Raw genomic sequence first — 20,426 nt, 5'->3', positions numbered from 1 at the left:
CAAGATGGCAGAAATATGAGGACAAGGGCACTGAGGCCACCAGCGTCCTGAGCTGGCCCCAGCCCTGGGTTTTTCCTCTTCCATCTGCCCGTCCGTCACATAACACATAGACACAGCCTCTCTCTGCCCCTTCACTATCATCTCCCCCTAGACACAAACTCTCAGCAAAGTCACTGATCAGGGGCCTTTGTCTGTCCTATCCCAGTCGGAGCAGAGCAAAGCAAAGCAGATCAGTATAGGCCTTCGGAAAACAAAACTCCCCACCCAGCTCTGTCAGCGCACTCCATTGTCTCCCGACAGGCTGAACAAGGTGACATAGCTGAGATGGATGCAGACCTGTTGCCCTGGAGGCTCCCTGCCGCCTTCTCCACAACAAACTTCTCCAGGGCACTGGGAACGCACTGGGGACTGAGGACAAGGCAGGTGGCTAGTAGAGAAACACACCCAGCTGCCCACCTCAGGCGATGGTGGGGAAAGCAGAGCAGCTTGGCCTCCAGGGGTCAGGGAAGGGGCAGGTGCCTGGCACGCAGCATCTCATCTAACCCTCCTTGTGCCTGGGGTCTAGGTACAGGAGACTGATCCCCTAGAGGGAAGCCGTCAGCCTTAACCTTCTCAGTAGCCAGCAGGCACTGAGCCTGGTCTTAAACCCTAGTCTTCTAAAGCCAGTGTGAGTGGAAGGGCCTGGGCAGTCATGGGAGGGAGAAACAGCTCAGAAAGGGGGCAACCCTGGTCTGCTTTCAGTGCCTCCCAGCAGGGGTGTGGAGTAGCCTTGGAAGATCAAGCCCTGCCTGGGGCCACTACTCCTCCATTGTGTGACAGTAATTAGCTAGACCCTATAAGATGCTAGCCTTTCCCGGGTTAATTGTTTCTCTAATTAGCACTGTGAGGCACTGATAGCCTGTCCTGGGAGCCTAGTGCACTCAGAGGCACCCATATACCTCATCTGCCTCTCTGTTTTCAGGCTCTTGGAGGAGGACCAAGAAAAAAGACTAATTAAGTGCCTACTATGTGCCCTGTGGTGTGGAACACTTGACATTTATCATTTCATTAAGTTACCCACAGAGGTCCCTGGAGGTCACTGTCTGTGCTGGCCCATCTCCCCGTGGCTCCCACTCCCATAGTTACCACATCCAGGCAGTCTCCATGGCCTCCCACCTAACTACTTTCCCCCAAACTGCCCTTGAGGCAGAGTGATCTGTGGAGAAGCAAGTTCCAAGGATTCCTGGGAACTGAGAGGTTGTTTCTCCCTTCTGTAGTGAGGGTGCATGGGGGAGCAGCGGGCGGTGCAGGCTGGTAGTGGAAGGTGGGCCAGCTTTACCCGACACACTATACACTGGGTCTGGGCCACAATCCAGAAAATCGACCCTTGGCGCCATCCTCCCCTGGGCCCCAGTTCCTGGAAGGTGATGCCAAAGGGATGATTGATCTGTCTCCCAGCCTCCTCTTCTGCTGCCTTGGAGGTAGCCTCTTCCATGAAGGTCCCTCCCTCCTCTCCAGTCAGTGTCACAGCCAGAGTGGGAGCCTAGGGTCAGCCTTTGAATAATGAGCACTGAGCTTCATTCTCTACAGCCTAACACTGCCATTGCCCTGGCGTCTGGACTAGGTGGACGGATGCTGCGAGAGCCAATGGGGCACATCACGTTCACATAGGCACATGTACGTGTGTACACATGCAAGTTGATAGAGCAGGAATTGTGAACACGAGACATGAGCAGTGCAGGTCTAGGTTCGAATCCTGCCCCCTCCATTTCCTACATTGTGTGTGCTATCCGTACCACCTTGCCCTGTCTGAGCCTGGCTTCCTTATCTATACAGAAAGGTTAACAATAACATCAAACAGCTGGAGATGAAGAAGACAGCACATGTGAAGTTCAGCCACAGTGTTTTCCGTAGAATAGTTTTGATACACAAAAGCTTTTATTGGTGCAACTGTATCTGTGGGCTGGCATGCGTGTGTAGGCGGCCTTAAGAGGATACACTAGCAGAGGTGTAGGAAATGTTCCTTAACTACCGGGCCCCCTAAACTGGGGCTCAGCTACAAAGGAGAACTTGCTGCGCATCCCCTGAAAAACAAAATACCTGCGCTAAACAAGGCTCTCGGAGATGAATGGCTCGGCAGCCACCAGGCAGGACCGGTGATTAGGAGGCTCACAGCCCAGCATCCGGAGAGGCATGGGAGGGAGGCTGAGTTGTGGGGCCATCCATCAAGGCTGGCAGGCCCAGTAATGCTACACAGCAGGATGGGGAAGAGGAAAGAGAGCTTTTAAGATGGGGGGGAGTGTAGACGAGCTAGGGCAAGGCAACCAAACCCAGCCCCGTCCCTGCCATGCTGCAACCCTGAAAGAGTCACTGTTACCTTGAGACCTCAGTTTCTTCATCAGGAAAATGGGGCCAAAGGACTCTTTCTTTACTTTCTTTGACTCAATACCAGGCTAGGGTCCAGAAAAAGTCCTAAGGAGATGGTAAGGGGTACAGGGACACCTTTATCTCCTACAAGTGACCAGTTTAGTCAAAGGTCCCTGGGGTAGGGTAGGATGAAGAGAGAGAATAGGTCCTGAGCAGGGAGCCCAAAGGCCCAAAGTGCAGTTTTGGGTGTTTTTGTTGTTTGTTTTGAGACAGGGTTTCTCTGTGTAGCCCTGCCTATTTTGGAACTCCCTACATAGACCAGGCCAGCCTCAAATTCACAAAGATCCTCCTGCTTCTGCTTCCCAAGTGTTGAGACAAAAACATGCACCACCACACCATACCCAATTTGAATCCATTTCTGGCCCTCATCCTTTCCTGACCATTGTCAAATGCTCTGATTTCCAGACGTTGCCTCCGATGCCGTGCAGCTGCCAGTGGGCTGACATAGGCAGGAATAGTCCTCAGCACAGAACTAACCCATGCAAATTTCATTCAAACCAAGAGCAAAGTGACCTATGGCCCTTGTCATGCCTGAGGAGGTAACAGTTACCTGGGAAGATACTGGCTGGCAAGACCGGGACAAAAGCTCCTCGCTGGAACCTAGCAGAGCCCGAAGGTTTCTTCTATTGCTAGTAACCTAAGCAAGCTTGGACAAGTCACATTCTGCCTCTGGGAATTATTTTCCATCTCTAAAATAAGCCCTCCCATTTAAAAGTCAAACAAACAACAACAAAATCCTCTACAATCCCCTTCCGTGCTATAAACTGGATACCCCTCGCCACCTCCCTCCTGCACAGGTAGACTCCCTCTTGCTCTCTACTCTACACCCTGCCTTCAGGCTGCTCCCTATCCCTCCATGTTTCTCCTCTGGATCTTGGCTTTCCCCTCAGAAGCCATCCTCACTTAAGAGGGGCCAGAAGTACCCCTTTCCCAGCAAGGTTGCTGGCACAGTTAAAACTAGAGCCTCCTCTGGCCTACCGCACACCAGGGCTCTCAGACAGGATGTGCCTGTCCCTCCATCTCACTCAGTTCCCCAGGATGCAGAAAAGGTCAGGGCATGGGGCTCAAAGAAAGTAGAAGGAAGAGAATAAGGTAGGTGAGGAAGAAATGAAAAAAGAGCTGAGATGTAACTGTGCCAACGATGCCTCTGGCTCTCATGACCTTCCTGTACTCTCACAAATCCCCAGGCTCTGGCCTAGACCCTCACCCCCTCCTCTGCTCTTCACCAGGCTCTAATCCCTGTCAAGTACAAAATGCAAAGGCCTGGGGGTCCAACGGGGTCTTTGGCATCTGCCCCTGCACCAATGGAGGCTAAGACCAGTATACAGTCGTCATAGTGATGCTGCTTGCTGTCATCACAAATTCATCACCTGGGCTCTTCAAGGCCAGCAAGGTGAGAGGAGTTCTGGTCAGAGCCCATCAGAACTACTGGGCTTTGAAGAGGGTATGAACTAAACTCCACCCAGTCCAGCTGTGCCCTCCTCTCACCCTCTGCGATCCAAGTGAGATGCTCAGGTCTACTGTAGCATCCACTGCGTTTCCAGCCCAGTTTAACTTAATTCAGTAGAGCTGGTGGTGGAAAATACTGCTGCCCTGGCCTCTGTGGGTGGGTACCTAGACAATCATAAGGCAGAGGAGATGTACTCAGTATGCCACTGGGGCTGAAGAACGGAAGACAGGAGACGGCCATATGTCTGGTATCCCAGATACCAATGGATGATCTCTAAGGGTTACTCATTTAGTTCATAGGACATGCAGGGTCAGAATTATTACCCATTACAGAAGCCTGAATCCTCCTGGTCAATCTTTATCCACACCCCACCCCAACCCGCAGGCCCTCCATATGACCTACTTCACTCTCACATCTCTTAAGTTTGAGAAAGTCTAATACCCTATTGCGGGGTACTGGACTGGGGTTCTTCTTTCTATCCTGAATGGTGGCAATTGCAATAGGAAGACCATCCCTTCACAAATACTGTGGGGGCCACCAGTGGCAGCCCCGAGATGGGAGCTGTCCGTGGTGCTGAACCCTCCTAGCCTGCACTCACTGGAACCCCACCTTTCCTTACGGGAACCCATCAGTTCTCAGCCCCGAGAGGCAAAGCCAGACTCCCACACATCAGGTACCTCGAATGCCCTCTATTTTTACATCCATCAAACTTCAGGAAGGGGCCAGGAGATGGCTTGGCAGGTAAAGGTACTTGCTGCTCAAGCACTATGACCTGAGTTTGATCCTTGGAACCTCCCTAAAAGATAGAAGACAGAACCAATGCTACAAAGTTACCATCTAACCTATACATACCCACTATGGTGCACCTGCCCTCCCCTCCCTCCACATGCACGCAATAATAATGTAAATCAATAAAATAAGCCTTGGGAGAAAGAATCTATTTGGAACAGAAGAATGGGTACAAGACTAGATTGCAGTCACACAAGGCTTTTATTGGGCACCTAGGATGTACAGTCCTATAATGAAGTTCAGAATACAGTAGTAACAAAACATCTGATTCTACCCTTTGGGAGCTTAGATCTGATGGAGTCAACACTGGTCTCTCTCTCTCTCTCTCTCTCTCTCTCTCTCTCTCTCTCTCTCTCCCCTCTCTCTCTCCTCTCATGCACATGTTTACACACACACACACACACACACACACACACACACACACACACACCCTCACTGACATGTACTGGCCTTATGACGTGCACACAAGCCAAGTAGAAAATGTATGTCCATTTCACAGTGGGACAGGAAAATACTGGGGTGACAAGGGAGCTAACCCAAGGTCACAGAGCTACTGACCATCAAAGGTAACTCTTAAACTCAAAATATGTCTGCCTCCTAAGTAGAGAGGGGATCACAGACATAGTCCCTGTCCATCAAAGTTTACATTCTACCCTCCCTGCCCTGTAGTCAACAGCCCACAGCGAAGGATGCTCCAATTTGATCAGAATGCCTCCTGCTGCCGCTCTGACTTTGTTAGGGACTCAGCAGGATGGGAGATCAGCTTTCATCAGCTGGGGGTGCTTCCGTGCCTCCTAGTCCTTAATCTACCTTGCACAGAGGCCTCACCCTACCCAGCATGAGGGAGTGAGGTGTGTGCTCTAAAAATACCTTAATCCCTCCCTGCTCTTGCTCTAATTAAGCTGAGTGAGTCACTACTTTAAGTAATTTATTGCTAGTTACATAATTGCTTTAATATTTGGTTCTAGAACTGGGGAACAAGAGTGGCCCCCTTCTTTTCAGGGAATTTGTAATCCAAAAATGGGATTGGTGGCCCCTGGTGGGGAGAGTGAAGTTATCTTGGTCAGGTCTCTGTTCTAATCTGGGCCCATATATGGCCATTAGGGCCCCCAAATAACACCTGGAGAAGCAGATTTGTGGAAGTGCAGACCCTATACTCCCTATTCCCCAATCTATGCCCTTCTGAGGACACGACTTCAGTTTCATATCCAAGGTTTGTCATCATGAGCCACATCTTAAGTATCCTTTATAGTGGCTGCCCTGTCACCTTGGCAATGGCAGACATTAAGGCCCAGAGAGGGTGACCAGTTCCGTAGCACCACCCAGCACATACAGGACAGTCTTACTATATGTGACCAAGATGTCAGTGCAAGAAAAACCCAGCACTTCTCACAGTCCTACCCCAGTCTACACACACACACACACACACACACACAGAGAGAGAGAGAGAGAGAGAGAGAGAGAGAGAGAGAGAGAGAGAGAGAACATATACAGGCACACACAGACATGCACACACAGACACACCACATATGCAGATGCATCTAGACACACAGACACAGATACACACAGAGAGATATGCATACACATATACACAAACACACACTTCTGGGCATACACAGAGAGATAAAGGAACACATAGACCCACACACACACACACACGATTCACTACAAAGGGTCTAAGAGATCATTCTGAGGAGGATGCTAAGATGACAAGATGGCCCTGTAAGTAAAAGTGCTTACTGATCTTGCAAAGGACCTGTGTTTGGTTCCCATTTCCTACACAGTGGCTCACAACCACCTATAATTCCAGTTCCATGGGACTCACAACTGCCATTTGACCTCTGCAGGTGCCAGGCACATATGTGGTGCACTTACAATGTGCAGGCAAACACTCATACACATTAAATAAAAATAAATCATTTTTAAAATGCCTTTCTTAATTTCAAGGTGATTATACGACTACAGATTTATTAAAACTAATTATACTCTTTGATTAGCGGTTTTACTATATGTAAGTTATACCTCAATAAAACACATACTTTTAAACATTTAAAAAGAGAAGTCCATCCACCCTACAGGCCCTCACGGCAGGAACAGCTGTGCTGAGACTCAGGAGGATCTGAGTAGCAATTGTGTGTGCTTAGTAGGTGCTCATGGTACAGATGTTTGGTTTGCTCAGTGCCAATTAGCAAGGTGTCAATAGGCACCTCTGGTGTGCACCTGCACATCCTTAGTCTCATTAGCTCGTTTCCCACTCCCCACAGCCCCTGAGAGAGCCCAGTGCGTGCCAGGAGCATTGTACACTCGGTCTCACTCCATCCCCACAGCAGCCCTAATGAGGTGGGTGCCAAGATCATGCCCACCCACAGATTCAGGAACAAAGGTGGCAGGGCTCGCAGGTCCTGCCACTGGGATGTGACAGGCTTTCATTCATAAGCACCCCCCACTGCTTCCCCTGATAGCTCTAAATTGCATGGCTTAGGAAGCCGTATGTGGAAGCCATGCCGTCTGAGCCCATGGCTTGACTAAAGAGCGCTTAGAAGTAGAAGCAACAGCTGAATGTGGTGACTCCTACCTGTAATCCCAGAGCCAGAGGAGGCGGAGAAAGAACTGAGAGTTCAAGGCTAGCCTGGGCTATATTGAAAGACTCTGACCCAAACCACAAATAAAACAAAAAACAAAAAACAAAAAAAAAAAAGGAAAAACATGAGTAAATGGTGAGGGGAAGGGAAAAGAGAAGGAGATGGGAGAGGAGGAGGAGACAGAAGGGGAGATGGAGGAGAGGAGAGGACAGCAGGGGAGGAGAGCAGGGGAGAAAACAGAAGGGAGAGGAGAGCAGGGGGAGGGAGAGAGAGAGCAGGGGTGGGGAGAGAGCAGGGGGAGGGGGAACAGCGGGGGAGGAGAGCAAGGGAGAGGAGAGCAGGGGAGGACAGCAGGGGAGAAAACAGCAGGGGAGAGAAGAGCAGGGGAGGGAGAGAGGAGAGCAGGGGAGGGAGAGAGGAGAGCAGGGGAGGGAGAGAGGAGAGCAGGGGAGGGAGAGAGGAGAGCAGGGGAGGGAGAGAGGAGAGCAGGGGAGGGAGAGAGGAGAGCAGGAGGTAGGAGAGCAGGGGGGAGGAGAACAGGGGGGAGGAGAGCAGGGGAGAGGAGAGCAGGAGGTAAGAGAGCAGGGGGGAGGAGAGTAGGGGGGAGGACAGCAGGGGAGAGGAGAGAAGAGCAGAGGAGAGGAGAGCAGGGGGAGGAGAGCAGGGGGAGGAGAGCAGGGGAGAGAGAGGACAGCCCAGGTACACTCCACATAAAAGAGCATGTATAGGAGTTGGTGAGAGGTAAAGTCAGCTTGGAGAAGGAGGGAACTGGGTTAGCCAGCGAGCCTGGGAAAAACATAAACCACAGTGTCTGAGAGAAGGAGGCAGCAGTAGGTCCCCCCACCCATGCTGTTGGTGACTCATCACCCTTCACATTAGCCTCTGTCCAGTTTCTTGGTTTAATGGCCCATTCACACCCACCGTCACAATCTCACTGGATATAGGAGAACAAAAAAACCAAAATCCCTCATCCCAGATTTGACAAAAGCTGTGTGAGAAATAGTTAATAATGCCTCCAAGGATGATGGGGGACACAAAAAGGGTCCTAGCAAGCCAGGGACCATAAGTGGGGAATAGGCCTTCGTGGAGGGAGGGGGTTCAAAGAACACACTTCATACTGAAGAGGGGCACACTGAGGACTAAAGGTTTAAATGACTATGTCATGGGGTAATGGGGGGGAGGAGGAGGTGGGGTTAGGCTAAGTAAACCTAAAGACATATGAAAAAGCACGACAGAAACCAGTACTGTCCGAATTAATTAAAATATATAATTTTGGAACTTTTTTATTTTATGTACACGTGCCTGTTTTGCTTGCATGTATGAATGTGCACTGTGTGCCTGCCGGATGCCCACAGAGGCCTAAAGAGATAAGGGCTCCCCTGGAACTGGAATTACAGATGACTGTAGGTCAGCATGACCCGGGGAACAACCCAGGTCCGCTTCAAGAGCAGCGAGTGTTCTTGACTGCGGAACCATCTCTCCTCCCTCTATGCTTTTTAAGGAGAGCTGGAAATCAGTCATGATGTCGCATGCCTTCAACACCAGCACTCAGGAGGCAGAGGCAGGCAGATCTCTGTGCGTACAAAGCCACCCGTGTCTACATAGCTACTTCCAGACTGGTCAGGGCTACATAGTAGGAGTCTGTCTCAAAAGGAGGGGGCCTTTGAGACGAGGTACCCAACTCTGAACAATGCTGTCCCCTGGAGACAGTAATAATTAAGATAAAATGTCAGTGCCAGGCATGGGGTACCCAGCTTTGATTTATCGGTCGGGGAGTCCCCAGAAGCCCCCAGAACATCATAGGCTATCGCCATTGCTCTTGGTTGCCTATCTTAACTGGGTGTTAAGATCTTATTGCCAAGGACTCCACACATTTTGGTTGCGGGACATAAAGAAATTAACCTAAAATAGACTGGGAGACTTTCTCCCTGCTGGCCAGCTCTTATAGCACCAGAATGTATCCATTAGACAGGCTACTGTATCAGGACAGTGAAGGAGAGAAGCCGTCCATAGTTAACTCCACCCTGGACCCTGGGTGATACAACACTAACCTACCAGGCAAGATGTGGCCACTGGTGCATTACTGCGTGAGTGTTGCCAGGTAAACAGCTGCTTTCTGATTGGATTTGAGGCCTGCTCTACAGTAAAGCGTTCACGCCTGGCACTGTATAAACTTATCCAGCACACCATGGCTGTGGAGGTTATAAGCCATGGGGAATAGCTCACTACGCTTGCTTTGTTAAATGGGGATATTGTCAAAGTGCCTTCTAAATATTTATTTTTATATCTATAGATTTATGCTGCTCTCAACTTTGACCAGAGAAGCTTATTTTTACAGTGAGAAGCTGTCGATGCAGACACATAACTGGTCAGAGTGCTATGACTGATCAACCCTAAATCTGTATCAACGCATATATACTGATATCAATATATATGTATATATCATCTATATCGATACCTGGATAGTGTGTTGGGGTCTGGGAAGTCCCCTGAAAGAGGAGACACTGAGATCAGAGTAAAAGGCAGGGATCATCAAGGGAGGATTTTTCCCCTAAAATGGAAACAGACCCAAACAGAGCTTGGGTCTGACTTTGGTAACGCTGTGTCCACACCAAACCCCAGTGATGCGCATGGTGCCTCTTCCTGGGCTGTGAGCTTCTTTGTGTAGGGAGATACGAATCTTTTGAGTCTGTTTCTCTTTCAGAACCTGTGTTGGTGTTTGTGTCCCTAAGCCTAGATTCTCGGTGACTTGTGTGTTTGCGGCCATGACACCTAATTCATCAGGTCAGGCAGCTGGAATCAGGGGAGCAGCTGAGCGGGAGGTGTTGCAGCTAAAGGACCCAGCTGCCCACGGTAGCACCTAATGATGATCACACACTGAGCGGGGCTGAAGGTAGCTAATTATCCCTGATAATGAGTCAAGGCTCAAGGCCCACTGGAAGCTGGAAACGTTCCCGCTGGCGTGTGGCAGTGATGAGGTGGCTGGGCCAGAGTCCCTAACCCTTCGGCATCACGAGAGAGCCACCCTCACTGACTCATCTCCCAAGAAGGCCCAGAGCCAGGGCTCAGGACAGCAATAAGGATAGAAGCCTCAGGCAGGAGGAAGCTCTTTAAGAGAGAACTTGGTGTGGACTTGGTGTTGCTCAGGTCACAAATATAACCAGGACATGAGGAGCAGTGGCCCAACTTTGCTCTCTGGGGGAAAGAGATGGTGAGTGACCTCTGGGTAAAATTGATGGGTGTCCTGAGAGTGTGAAGCACAGGCAGCATGAAGCAGGAAGGGCTGGCTGTCCCTGCAGACAGCAGGAGGCAGGGAAGGCTGTCCCTGCAGACAGCCTGGAGAAGAGAGAGCTGTCCCTGAAGGAGGATCCAGAGCATCACAGAGAAATGACCACACTCAGGTCAGTGAGCCAGGGTAGAGCTGACCCCTCTGACCTATCAGGGCAACTTAGTCTTCAGCCACCCCTCTGGGGACCTCTCATCTGCGTCAACCCAGCATCCCCTCTCTGACTACTTAATCTGCCTAAGCCCAGAGTAACTGTAACCTGACCCCACTGAAGCCCTTATCTCCATGGCTGGGCGATGAATATGGGTAGAGCACACTGAGCATCATCAAAGATGGCTGAAAGGCCTGAGTAGGCAGCACAGTAGAGTACAGAGCCTGTGGTGACCCTAAGGACGCTCCTTAGCAGCACCCCCTACACGAATGATACACAGATAGGAGGAGCCGCAGGCAGGGCAGGAAGACATTCCCAGGCTAACAGCAACACACATGTGCATGTGGGTGCCCTCAGGAAGCACCCACCAGACCAAAGTCAGATGCTTGAAGGCTAGACCTGGCTTTAGTATTAACTCTGAGGATCGACCAGGTGTGTGACTGTGGGCTAGCCTCTACCCTCTCTGGACTTTGTCTTCCTATCATCCATTTGTCCTTTCAGATTCAAGCAATCCTTTCCTGCTGGGAGGCTGGCCTCTAGTGGTTGCTTCATCTCGGCTTATCACGCACAGGCACCACATCCCATGCCACACACACCACACACACACACACATGCACACATGCACACACACACGCACATGCATACCACACAACACAACACAGGCACACATACATCCCACACACCACATACACACACACATACACACTTACCACATACACACACACACAACACACAACACACACACATGCACACCACACACACACACCAACAAACACACACACACCACACACCCACCCACACACACATACCCACACACCACACACACACACACACATACACACACATACACACACACATGCACACACATACACACACACACACAACACACATGCACACCACACACACACATGCACACATACACACACCCCACACACACACCCCACTTCCAGATGAGTTCTGGAATATAGACTGGCTGCTGCAGGAGAGCAGAGAATGGAAAGGGAGAGGGCTCGGCTGTTGGCCCCTCGGCACCCCACTCCTATTGTCAGGTGGTGGTGGCCACACTGGCACTGACAGCCCCTTCTCCTGGCCTGGACTCTGGCTTTTGGGTCCAGTGTTCCTCTAGCCCTCGGCCTTCCCACTGCCAGTCTGGGCGTTCCAAAGGAAGCCCCGCCTCTGCACGCACAGCCTATGGGAAACTGCTGGAGACACATTTGGGTAGCTCTCTACACGGTGGTACTGGCTCCTTGAAGACTTGTTGAGGTGATTAAACAATAAGATTTTATAAAGGACACTCTGGAGACACCCCTTCCTTCTTCAGGCTGTGGAGTTGCATGCTGGAAATCCCAGCACTCCGGGGAGAGGCAAAGAGACCAAGAGCGCAAGGCTATCCTGGCTACATAGTAAGTTCCAGGCTCCCCTGAGCTACAATGAGACCCTGTCTCAAAAGGCAAAGATAAAATAAAATGCACATAAACTAAATGTTTAAAGTAAATAAAGAAAAAACTGCAAAAACATTTCTTCTCTCCACTTGGGCTGCCACTCAGAGCTTTAAAGCAACTCTGAGTTCTCAGACACGGTAAGGGCATTGCTACTTCTGCCTGCTCCTCACCGCTCCTACCCCAGTTCTTTCTAGCCAGAACCTGTCACCCCCATACTACCCTCCTTCTCTCTGTTCCAAGACTGCCCCGTGGAAGATGGGAGTCGGATGAGCTCAGATAGAGGACACTGGGGCTTCTAGTTCCAAAGCTCAGGAAGACAGAATTCTCTCTAGTGCCAGGGACGGTTTTCTCCACGTCAGCCATCAGGCCAAGTGACCTCCCATCCTTGCACTAACTAGCACAGCTGCCAAGGAGCGCAGGAGAGCCCCACTTCTCCACATAGCTTCCTGTGGTCCCTCCACACAGCTACGGCTGGAAGTTCGCTTTAGTTTGCAAAAAATGCTTGTCAGGTGAAACCCACATGCAGCCCCACTCTGTCCTGCTTCCTGCCCTGGTGTGGAGCTGACTTTCTGGACCTCATACATAGCCCAGCATTATCTTAGCACCTAGAGCTCATGGAGAGATTGTAGGGAACCCTTCAATGTCAGAACGGGAGAAGCTTAAAGGCTCTGCTCAAAATGACACAACTGAGGCTTTAAAAGGAGCCCTCCCCCAAACACACACACACCTATCACTGAAATCTCATGGAGTGCCAGTGTTCTGTGGGATGACAAACTTCACAAGCCCCCGGAAGGCATCTCGCTGCGTGCAGAAGCTCTGGTAGAAACTTCAAAGCCAGAGTCCAAGAGGAGTGGAGACACCCAGGTGGAGGGGGGGCACAAGCTCAGCCTTGGATCTCCTCAGGGTGCCCCAACTGCCTAAGGGGCTGAGGGAGAGGCCTTCCGGGCCAGACACACCCTTCTCTCCACTCCAAGCCCTGTCTCTCTCCCTGATCTCATTGCATGATTTCGCTGCTCTTCTCCGGGCTTTGAAAGTTGCTTCTATATAAAAGGACTGGGCTGGGAGCCCTGTGAACATCAAGAAGGTGTGGTCATCCTGGGTGGATGCAATCTCCCCTCCCCAGCCACATCTAGCTTCTTGACCAATGGCCAAAGATTGCAGCCACCCAACCTGAACATGAGACAATGAGACCATTCCTTAAGGACTTCGTGGACTGAAAATGGCAGGGTCCCCTGAGGGCACTCAGACCCCATGTGCTGAGTAGCCTGACTACCACTGAAGCCGAACTTCTTTCTCACAGCCCTCTCTACCCTCAGGCAGGCAGGACCCAAGAGGGAGGGTGATAGGGCCAGACCTCAGTGAGGCCTTACTGAGTCAGTAGTACAGGCCTGAGGCCCTTCACATGCATGCACTGGCAAACACAGTTACCCACAGTGCCACTAGAACACATAACACTCTACACATGCACACACATGCACACAAGCCACCCTTGCATGCACAGCTATCCACCAAGACTCAGATATAAGAATGAACACACAAGCACACACATACGAACATATACACACTTTTTTCACAAACACGAGTCCACACATTCTCCCCCTCTCTGACCAGTATACACATGCCTAAGACTGGAAGATCACACTCAGGTGCAAACACACACACATACCACACATCAACTAGTATTATTCTGCGTTTCAGCATCAGACAAATTTCAAACAATATAAAATAAAAAAAGTAAAATAAAACTAAAGCTAAGTGCAAGGTGATCCTGAGTCTATTTCCCAGTTAGTCCCTGAACTGTGAGGTGGAAACCTCTTCTCTCTTAGCTCCTCCAGTATGTCTGTCCCTGCTACTGAGGTCTCAACTGCTCTCCATCCTCACTCCCCACTATGTACGCCTTTGCGATGGGGCTCAAAAGAGGTGTGCAGCACTGTGTTACCCTCTCTTCACCAGCTAAGCTCCTTACTCACTCTTCCCTCCTGGTTCTTCCAACATCCAAGATTGGGGGCCGGAATGGACTATGTAGCGACCCCTGCTGGGCTTGTGTGACTTTACAGCACAGCTCCGTTTTACAGTACCAACCTCCAGCCTGGACAGCAAAAAGAAGAGGCAGAGAACCCAAGTGCCAGGTGCTTCAGGGATGGATTCGAGTTTTAGACAACCGTTGGCCTGTCCACGTCAACCAGTGCTCCCCAAGCTTCAAGGTCAACCTTTCCAAAGTCCCATGGTGACCATGTCTGACCCTCACTCCAAGCCCTTAGGATGAGAGTTCTCTCAGCTTGAGATCGGGTCTTTAGGCCTGGGCTAGCTCTCCCCTTCCCCTTGGCCTTATATCCCGCAGAATGTAGCTCTTGCTTTCATTGCCCCGGCAGCTCTTGTTCCTCTATGAAGATGCCTCGTGCCCAACTTGAATCGCCCATATCTTTCCTGTTCCTCAAGGTTGGGGCTTTGTCATCTGGACCAATACATCATGGAAAGAGCAGGCGCTTTGGGGCCTAAGCTCCCTGTGCTCTGAGCCTGGCCCCACTCATCCCAGTGGGCAAGTCAGTCCCTTCTTGAATCCTCTGCTCCCTCATGCAGAAAACAGCAGCCTCTTGGGTTTGTGGAGGGGATTAAAGAAGATCATAGCTGTGGAGATCGGGCTCAGGCAGCTGCAAACTTCCCTGTGCATGTGGAAGAGTTCTCATTATGACTTAATCTTTTGATCCTGCTCCAAACTCAAGCACACAGCAGGCGGGGAGCAGAGAAAGGGTCAGGGCTGCTTCATCTATGAGCCCTCCCAGCCCCCAGCCCCCAGCCCCTACCCTCCTAAGGCTTGCCTACTACCAGCCTCAGTGGCAGAGTGTAGATTTGGCTGGAAAGAGGCTAGACCGAGTGTACTTACTGCAAACTCACAGCAAACTACAATTCCCAGAATGACTCAAGCTGCTGTGGGTGTGGCCACGAGTTTAACCCATTCCTTGGTGAGTTCTTTCTTCCACTGTACCCTCTGGGGGTTGATCTCAGGCCAGGCAGGTGCAGCCTAGAAAAGTGGTCATATGTCCACCAGACACCTCCTTCTACCCACAGAGCATCTGTACTTCTCACTCACCACACCCACCACCTCCTGTCCTTCCCACACACTGACACTCTCTGGGCTCCTAGCCGTGGTCTAAAAGTGTAGGTGACTGTGGGTGTTCTACAGTGACAGCAGTTAGCCTCTACATGAGCACTCACTGGATCCCTAGCGCTACGCTCTGTGCTTCCAGATTCCTCACAACTATCCTGCGAGGACAGAAGGCTTGCTTATTGCCACTGCACACTTCTTGTTCAAGGTTCAGAGTGAAGTGGAACAACTTTCCCAGGGCCATGTGGCTCCGGGAAGAACCTATATCTGTTTGCCACCTCTCCCCCTCCCCCCATCTTCAAACCTTCTTCTGAACCAGGAGGAACACCCCAGAAGTCCCAAGGTTCATTCATCTCAGCAACACCAGTGGGAAGTCCTCCCAGATGTCAGACACCGACTCCTTCTGTAGCACCAAGCTCTAGCTGCCTTAGAAAGGGCAGGGAGACTATCACTTCAGGGACCTCAAGAAGTGGGTCACATCACTAGTGAACTGGCCTTTCCCAGGGAGCGGGCAGCTGAACAATGAGAGATAAACGTGTGAAAAGATCCCCGTTACTAAATATATCGACATCCCAAGAGGACTGAGGTACTGACAGGGAGCTCGTGGTCCCCACCCTGGAGGCCATAGTCTGTGGGTCAGACAAGCCAGGACACTTGGAGCAGCAGAGGCTGCCATCCTGGCTGCCTGGGCCTGGGACAGAGGGAGCAGGAGGCTAGCAAGGAAGCAGGGGCTGTCTTGTCCTCCGTGCCTAAGCTGCCAAGCTCAACGCGCTGATTTGAATATTGTTTTGCATTCATTTGCATGCTACTTTCTGGAAGGGCTCCCATTCTTCAAATACTGCCTTGCCCTCATTTGCAAGGTCTCTGCTTATTTCACTGAAACATTCTCAGCCAGTATGGCGTCCTTCAGCAGGCCCTGAGCAGGGGCACTAGAAGCAACCAAAAATGTTACAAGACTGTTGACATGTCCGAGCTGTCAGAGACACCTTCTTGTCTGGAAGTGCTACCTATAGTCTATCCTTGATTCCTTGCTCCTTTTTCAGTGCTTCCCTCCCAGCATACACTTCAAACTTAAGCCACTCTGAACTCTGCTAGTCCTGGCATAAGCAAAGCCATGCCAGCCCTGCCTGGCCTTTGCACATTGTGTGCTCTCAACTTGGCTAGAAGTGACTCTTCCTTCGAAGGCTGCACCAGTGGCCCAGGCACAGGAAGGAAGGCGGCTCCTTCCTCCATCGCCTCACTGTCTCCATCCATGTTCTTTAGGAATGAGATACTCAGCAGGGCAGCAGCACCCGGAAGGGCTGCTGAACGAATGGATGAGCCTCCATCACTGAATCCCATCTCCCCATCCCTGGCTGATGTTGGTCACCTGTGGGCGGATGAAGGATGAATAAAGAGCCTCCAGCTCTTTCCCATCCTGGGACACTTTCTCCTCCAGCCACCCAGCCAGCCGATTCCACAGCCCTCTGTGGTGGTGGAAAGTTCTTATAATCTACCTTCATTCCCCTTCAGGACAGGTTTGCTTCTGTATCATGATTTCTAAAGAAGTCAGCCCTCCCGCCCCTGCCCCAACTCAGCTCACTACGTATTTTCACTAGATGCTGTTCGTTTCCCTCATTCTGCCTGGAAAGCTGCTAGGAGGGCCTAGACCATGTATACCCCTGCATGCAACAGCTTAAGATAAGGACAATGGGGTTGGGGATTTAGCTCAGTGGTAGAGCGCTTGCCTAGCAAGCGCAAGGCCCTGAGTTTGGTCCCCAGCTTCGAAAAAAAGAAAAAAAAAAAAAAAAAGATAAGGACAATGACCTAGCATGGAGAAAGGAGAGAAAGCCAAGCCACGTACGTGGAGCAAACAGCCTTGGGTTGCTTTCAAGGAATGGGCTACCCAAGCAGAAAAGAGTGAGTGTCTTTGAGCTGGACAGAGCAACGGCCACGGGATGGCTCTGACATCCAAGATTTGGAGAGGAAACCTTGTAGAGTAGGGTGGGAAGACGGGGCAGCCATTGAGGAACTCCTTGGTTGTGTGGGTAAAGACTCAAGTACAGGAGACATCACAGGGCTGTGTTTGAGTCACATTATCAACCCTGTCCCGTGAGAGAATCAAAACTGCAGGGTGGGTTATGGGGTTAGAGAGAGGAGGCTATCTATGAGGGCTTCCTAGCAGAGGCAAGCTATCCAGAAACCTTTCCCCATCTCTGCTTCCTGACACAAGGACCACACTCCTGGGGTGACATTAGAGACCCTACAAACGCTGGCCCCTTTGGCCCTGCCTACCTCTTTCCTTTCTGGCTCCTAGCATGGGTTCTTTCTATACCTTGACTACACTGAAATGTCCATACCCTCCTGTCTTTTCATGTTGTGTCTTCCACTCCTTGCCTGGGAGCATCCTTCAGGGCCCAGCGAAACTTCTCTTCTTCAGAATCTTTTCCACACGGCCCTGTGACACTGTGTGGTCTCAGTTTCCGTCCCTGTCTCTTTCATATCGAGCATACTTTGAGTGTGAAGACTGGGACAGTGTGTCTAATGACCAGGTCATGGGTACTAAGCAGGCTCCAGGGAGGCTCTGTTGATGAACAAATGAATGAAGTAATGAATGAGTAAGTGAGCGAAGGAGCCAAGGGGTTATATTTTAAAGGCCCAGGCAGCAGAAGGCAGGGAAATGCAGGGCTGGCAGCAGTATAGCTGAGAATGAGACTCCAGTCCATTAAGACGGAGAGGAGCACTGATGGGAGTACATCCCCCCCCCATCACCATTTGGCTTGATCCCAGACAAGCCATCAGCAGTCTCTGGGGACAAGAGCTGGAGTGGGAAGCAGGAAAAGTGGCAGGAGCTGCTTGGTGGGTAGGGGGAGCTGGGATTGGAGCTGCAGAGAACATGGGCAGCTAACGCCCAGTGAGCTGACCCACAGCAGCCCAAGAGCCCAAAGGAGAGGACGGGTCTGCTGCTGAGGACCAGGCTGAGGATAAGCCTGCCCTAGTCTGGCAGTCAGGGGAGGCTAGCAAAAGGTAACTCTGCCACTATGCACCTCAGCTAGGATCTCTCTCTCTCCTCTCTCTCTCTCTCTCTCTCTCTCTCTCTCTCTCTCTCTCTTTCTCTCTCTCTCTCTCTCTGCCTGAAGATACACTGCAGAAAGTTCTACTCTATCTGCCCCTTGCTGACACGTCCGACTTGGTCCCAGACCTCATTGCCCCTTGACCTGGTCTGTCCCCTACTCTCCTTTTCTGGGCCCAGCGCTCTGAGCAACCTTGACAGTGTCACTGAAGCAGGTTTCTAACACAAACATAATCCCATCCTTTCTCTGCCCAAATATTCATATCCCTCTCCTGCAGAAAACTCTCCAAGGTTCCCCTGGGACCTCCATACAAAGCCCAAGGGATCTGGAGTTCAAAGTTCTGCAAGGTGTGGCTCCTGCCCAGCCAGCAGCTGCTACCTACCACACATCTCTACAGCCCCCCCCCCCGCTCTTCCGCCCATTCCCACCTCACAGCTTCTGTGTAAGCCGTTCCCAGGATGCACCACCTGTTAGCTTGTGCTGCTCTTTATTGCTTCGTTATTCTTGAGCTATTTTGTGTCTGTGCAGCTTAGGGGCCCCAGAGGACATGGGTATTATTGCCTATTTCTTTCTGCATCTCTCCACAGGGTATAGAATGAATTGTCCTGGGCTCACAGAGGTGGTCACACATTCAGCCACCTCCTCCCTCCCTGGGCAGGCCAAAGCGTCCCAACTGTGTATTCAACCACAAAAGAAAAGAAACCCACACACATAAATGGGCACCAATAGGCACACGCATGTACATTGGTTACACAAAGACCAAGACGTACACACACTCCCACACCAGAACACTTAGGCGAACACACAGATCCACCTACACATACATAAAAAGGAGTTATTCGAGCACTAATAACACACAACTGTGAATGCACACCCAAGCAAGCACAAACCATGCATACTGCGTCGCTGTGACAGGGCACACACATTAGCATGCAGGGCAGTATGCAAGTGACCTGGCGTGCATACCTCCTCCTACGCACGGCAGCCTGCACTCACTCAGACACGGGCGGTAGCCTCCCACAACCACACACTGATCCTCACAAACCCATGCAGTCTCTTCACATCCAATCCCAGGGACCGCAGAACTCTCAAGACCCCTACACCCATGATGTCCCTTATATTCCACAGGTGTATGTATGTACGCACTCGTGCATGCACACGCACGTGCGCGCACACACACACACCACCACCACCACCACCACCACCACCACCACCACCACCATCACCTGCTTGCCACCTTGGAACTTCTTACAGTGGCTCCTTCATCCACACATGCAGCTCCTGAACAAAGCTGGCACCCCGTGGCTCTCACTACACTATCCTGGGACAGATGCTTTGAGATGAAAGTTGCACAAAGTAATATCCCAATCCCTTAATACCTGATTCCATGGAATGTTTGCCCCTGACACTCTCTTGTTCCGGCATCACTCTCACTTACATGTGTATCCTTATTCTCTTATACACACACCCTATACCCCTCCACACACACTCCTGGCAAAGATTGTCCTTCTCCAGGGTGCTCAACCACCCCTCTCAGCCACCAGAGCTCCTAGAAACTCCTTGGCCAAACTCCTCACCCCACCCTAAGGATAGTTCAGGCTTCTCACCACCCATCCCCCAGCCATGAGCCCTTCTTTAGGACCCCAGCTTCATCACCTCCTGGATGGATGCCAGGCACCCCTCCCCTACACAGAGACCCCCTAACTAGGTTGCTGTCCTGCAGCTGTCCCCAGCAGGATCAAACCTCCCATGTGGCTGAGCTTCATGTCAACCCCAATTCCTCGAGGGACTCACTCCCCGGACCTTGTCTGTGGTATCTCTAGCTGCTGCTTATCCAGCCCCCAGACCCCCTTGCTATTACTCACGGCTCAGCCGGTCGCGCTGCCGGGTACTGCTGGCTCCTGCAGAGGATGGAGTGGCCGCATGCCTGCCCCATCACTCCTCATCATCTGCCTCCCCGGCCAGACTAAGGTGGCACCTCGCCCTGTCCCCCCTTGCTCCCACTGCTCGGAGTTCTGGCTGGGGCACTCCCAGCAGGCATAGGAACCAAGAGCTATGGCTGTTCTTGACTCTGCCTGTACTCAACACCCGATCCAGCTCTGCTGCCTCCTGGGCTGCTCTGCCTGCCTCTCCGGCTGCTACTGCCTCTGCTGCTAGGCTG

At 51.4% G+C, this 20,426-nt stretch overlaps 1 protein-coding gene across 2 annotated transcripts in view; it reads right to left on the bottom strand.

The window, feature by feature from the left end:
- Pde2a (phosphodiesterase 2A) overlaps positions 1-20,426 on the bottom strand; it is a 91,908-nt gene extending 71,482 nt beyond the window's left edge. Inside the window, exon 1 of one of the 2 annotated variants that reach the window (XM_032893084.1) lies at positions 20,131-20,426. In XM_032893084.1, the coding sequence (XP_032748975.1) occupies positions 20,131-20,201 (71 nt within the window). In that variant the 5' untranslated portion in view covers positions 20,202-20,426. The remainder of the gene's footprint in view (positions 1-20,130) is intronic. The other variant, XM_032893085.1, reaches the window with a different exon arrangement.

Source organism: Rattus rattus, chromosome 2 (assembly GCF_011064425.1).
Source record: "Rattus rattus isolate New Zealand chromosome 2, Rrattus_CSIRO_v1, whole genome shotgun sequence".
Lineage (NCBI taxonomy): Eukaryota > Metazoa > Chordata > Mammalia > Rodentia > Muridae > Rattus > Rattus rattus.
Note: the sequence above shows the minus strand (reverse complement) of the source record. Positions and strands in the feature narration are given on the sequence as shown.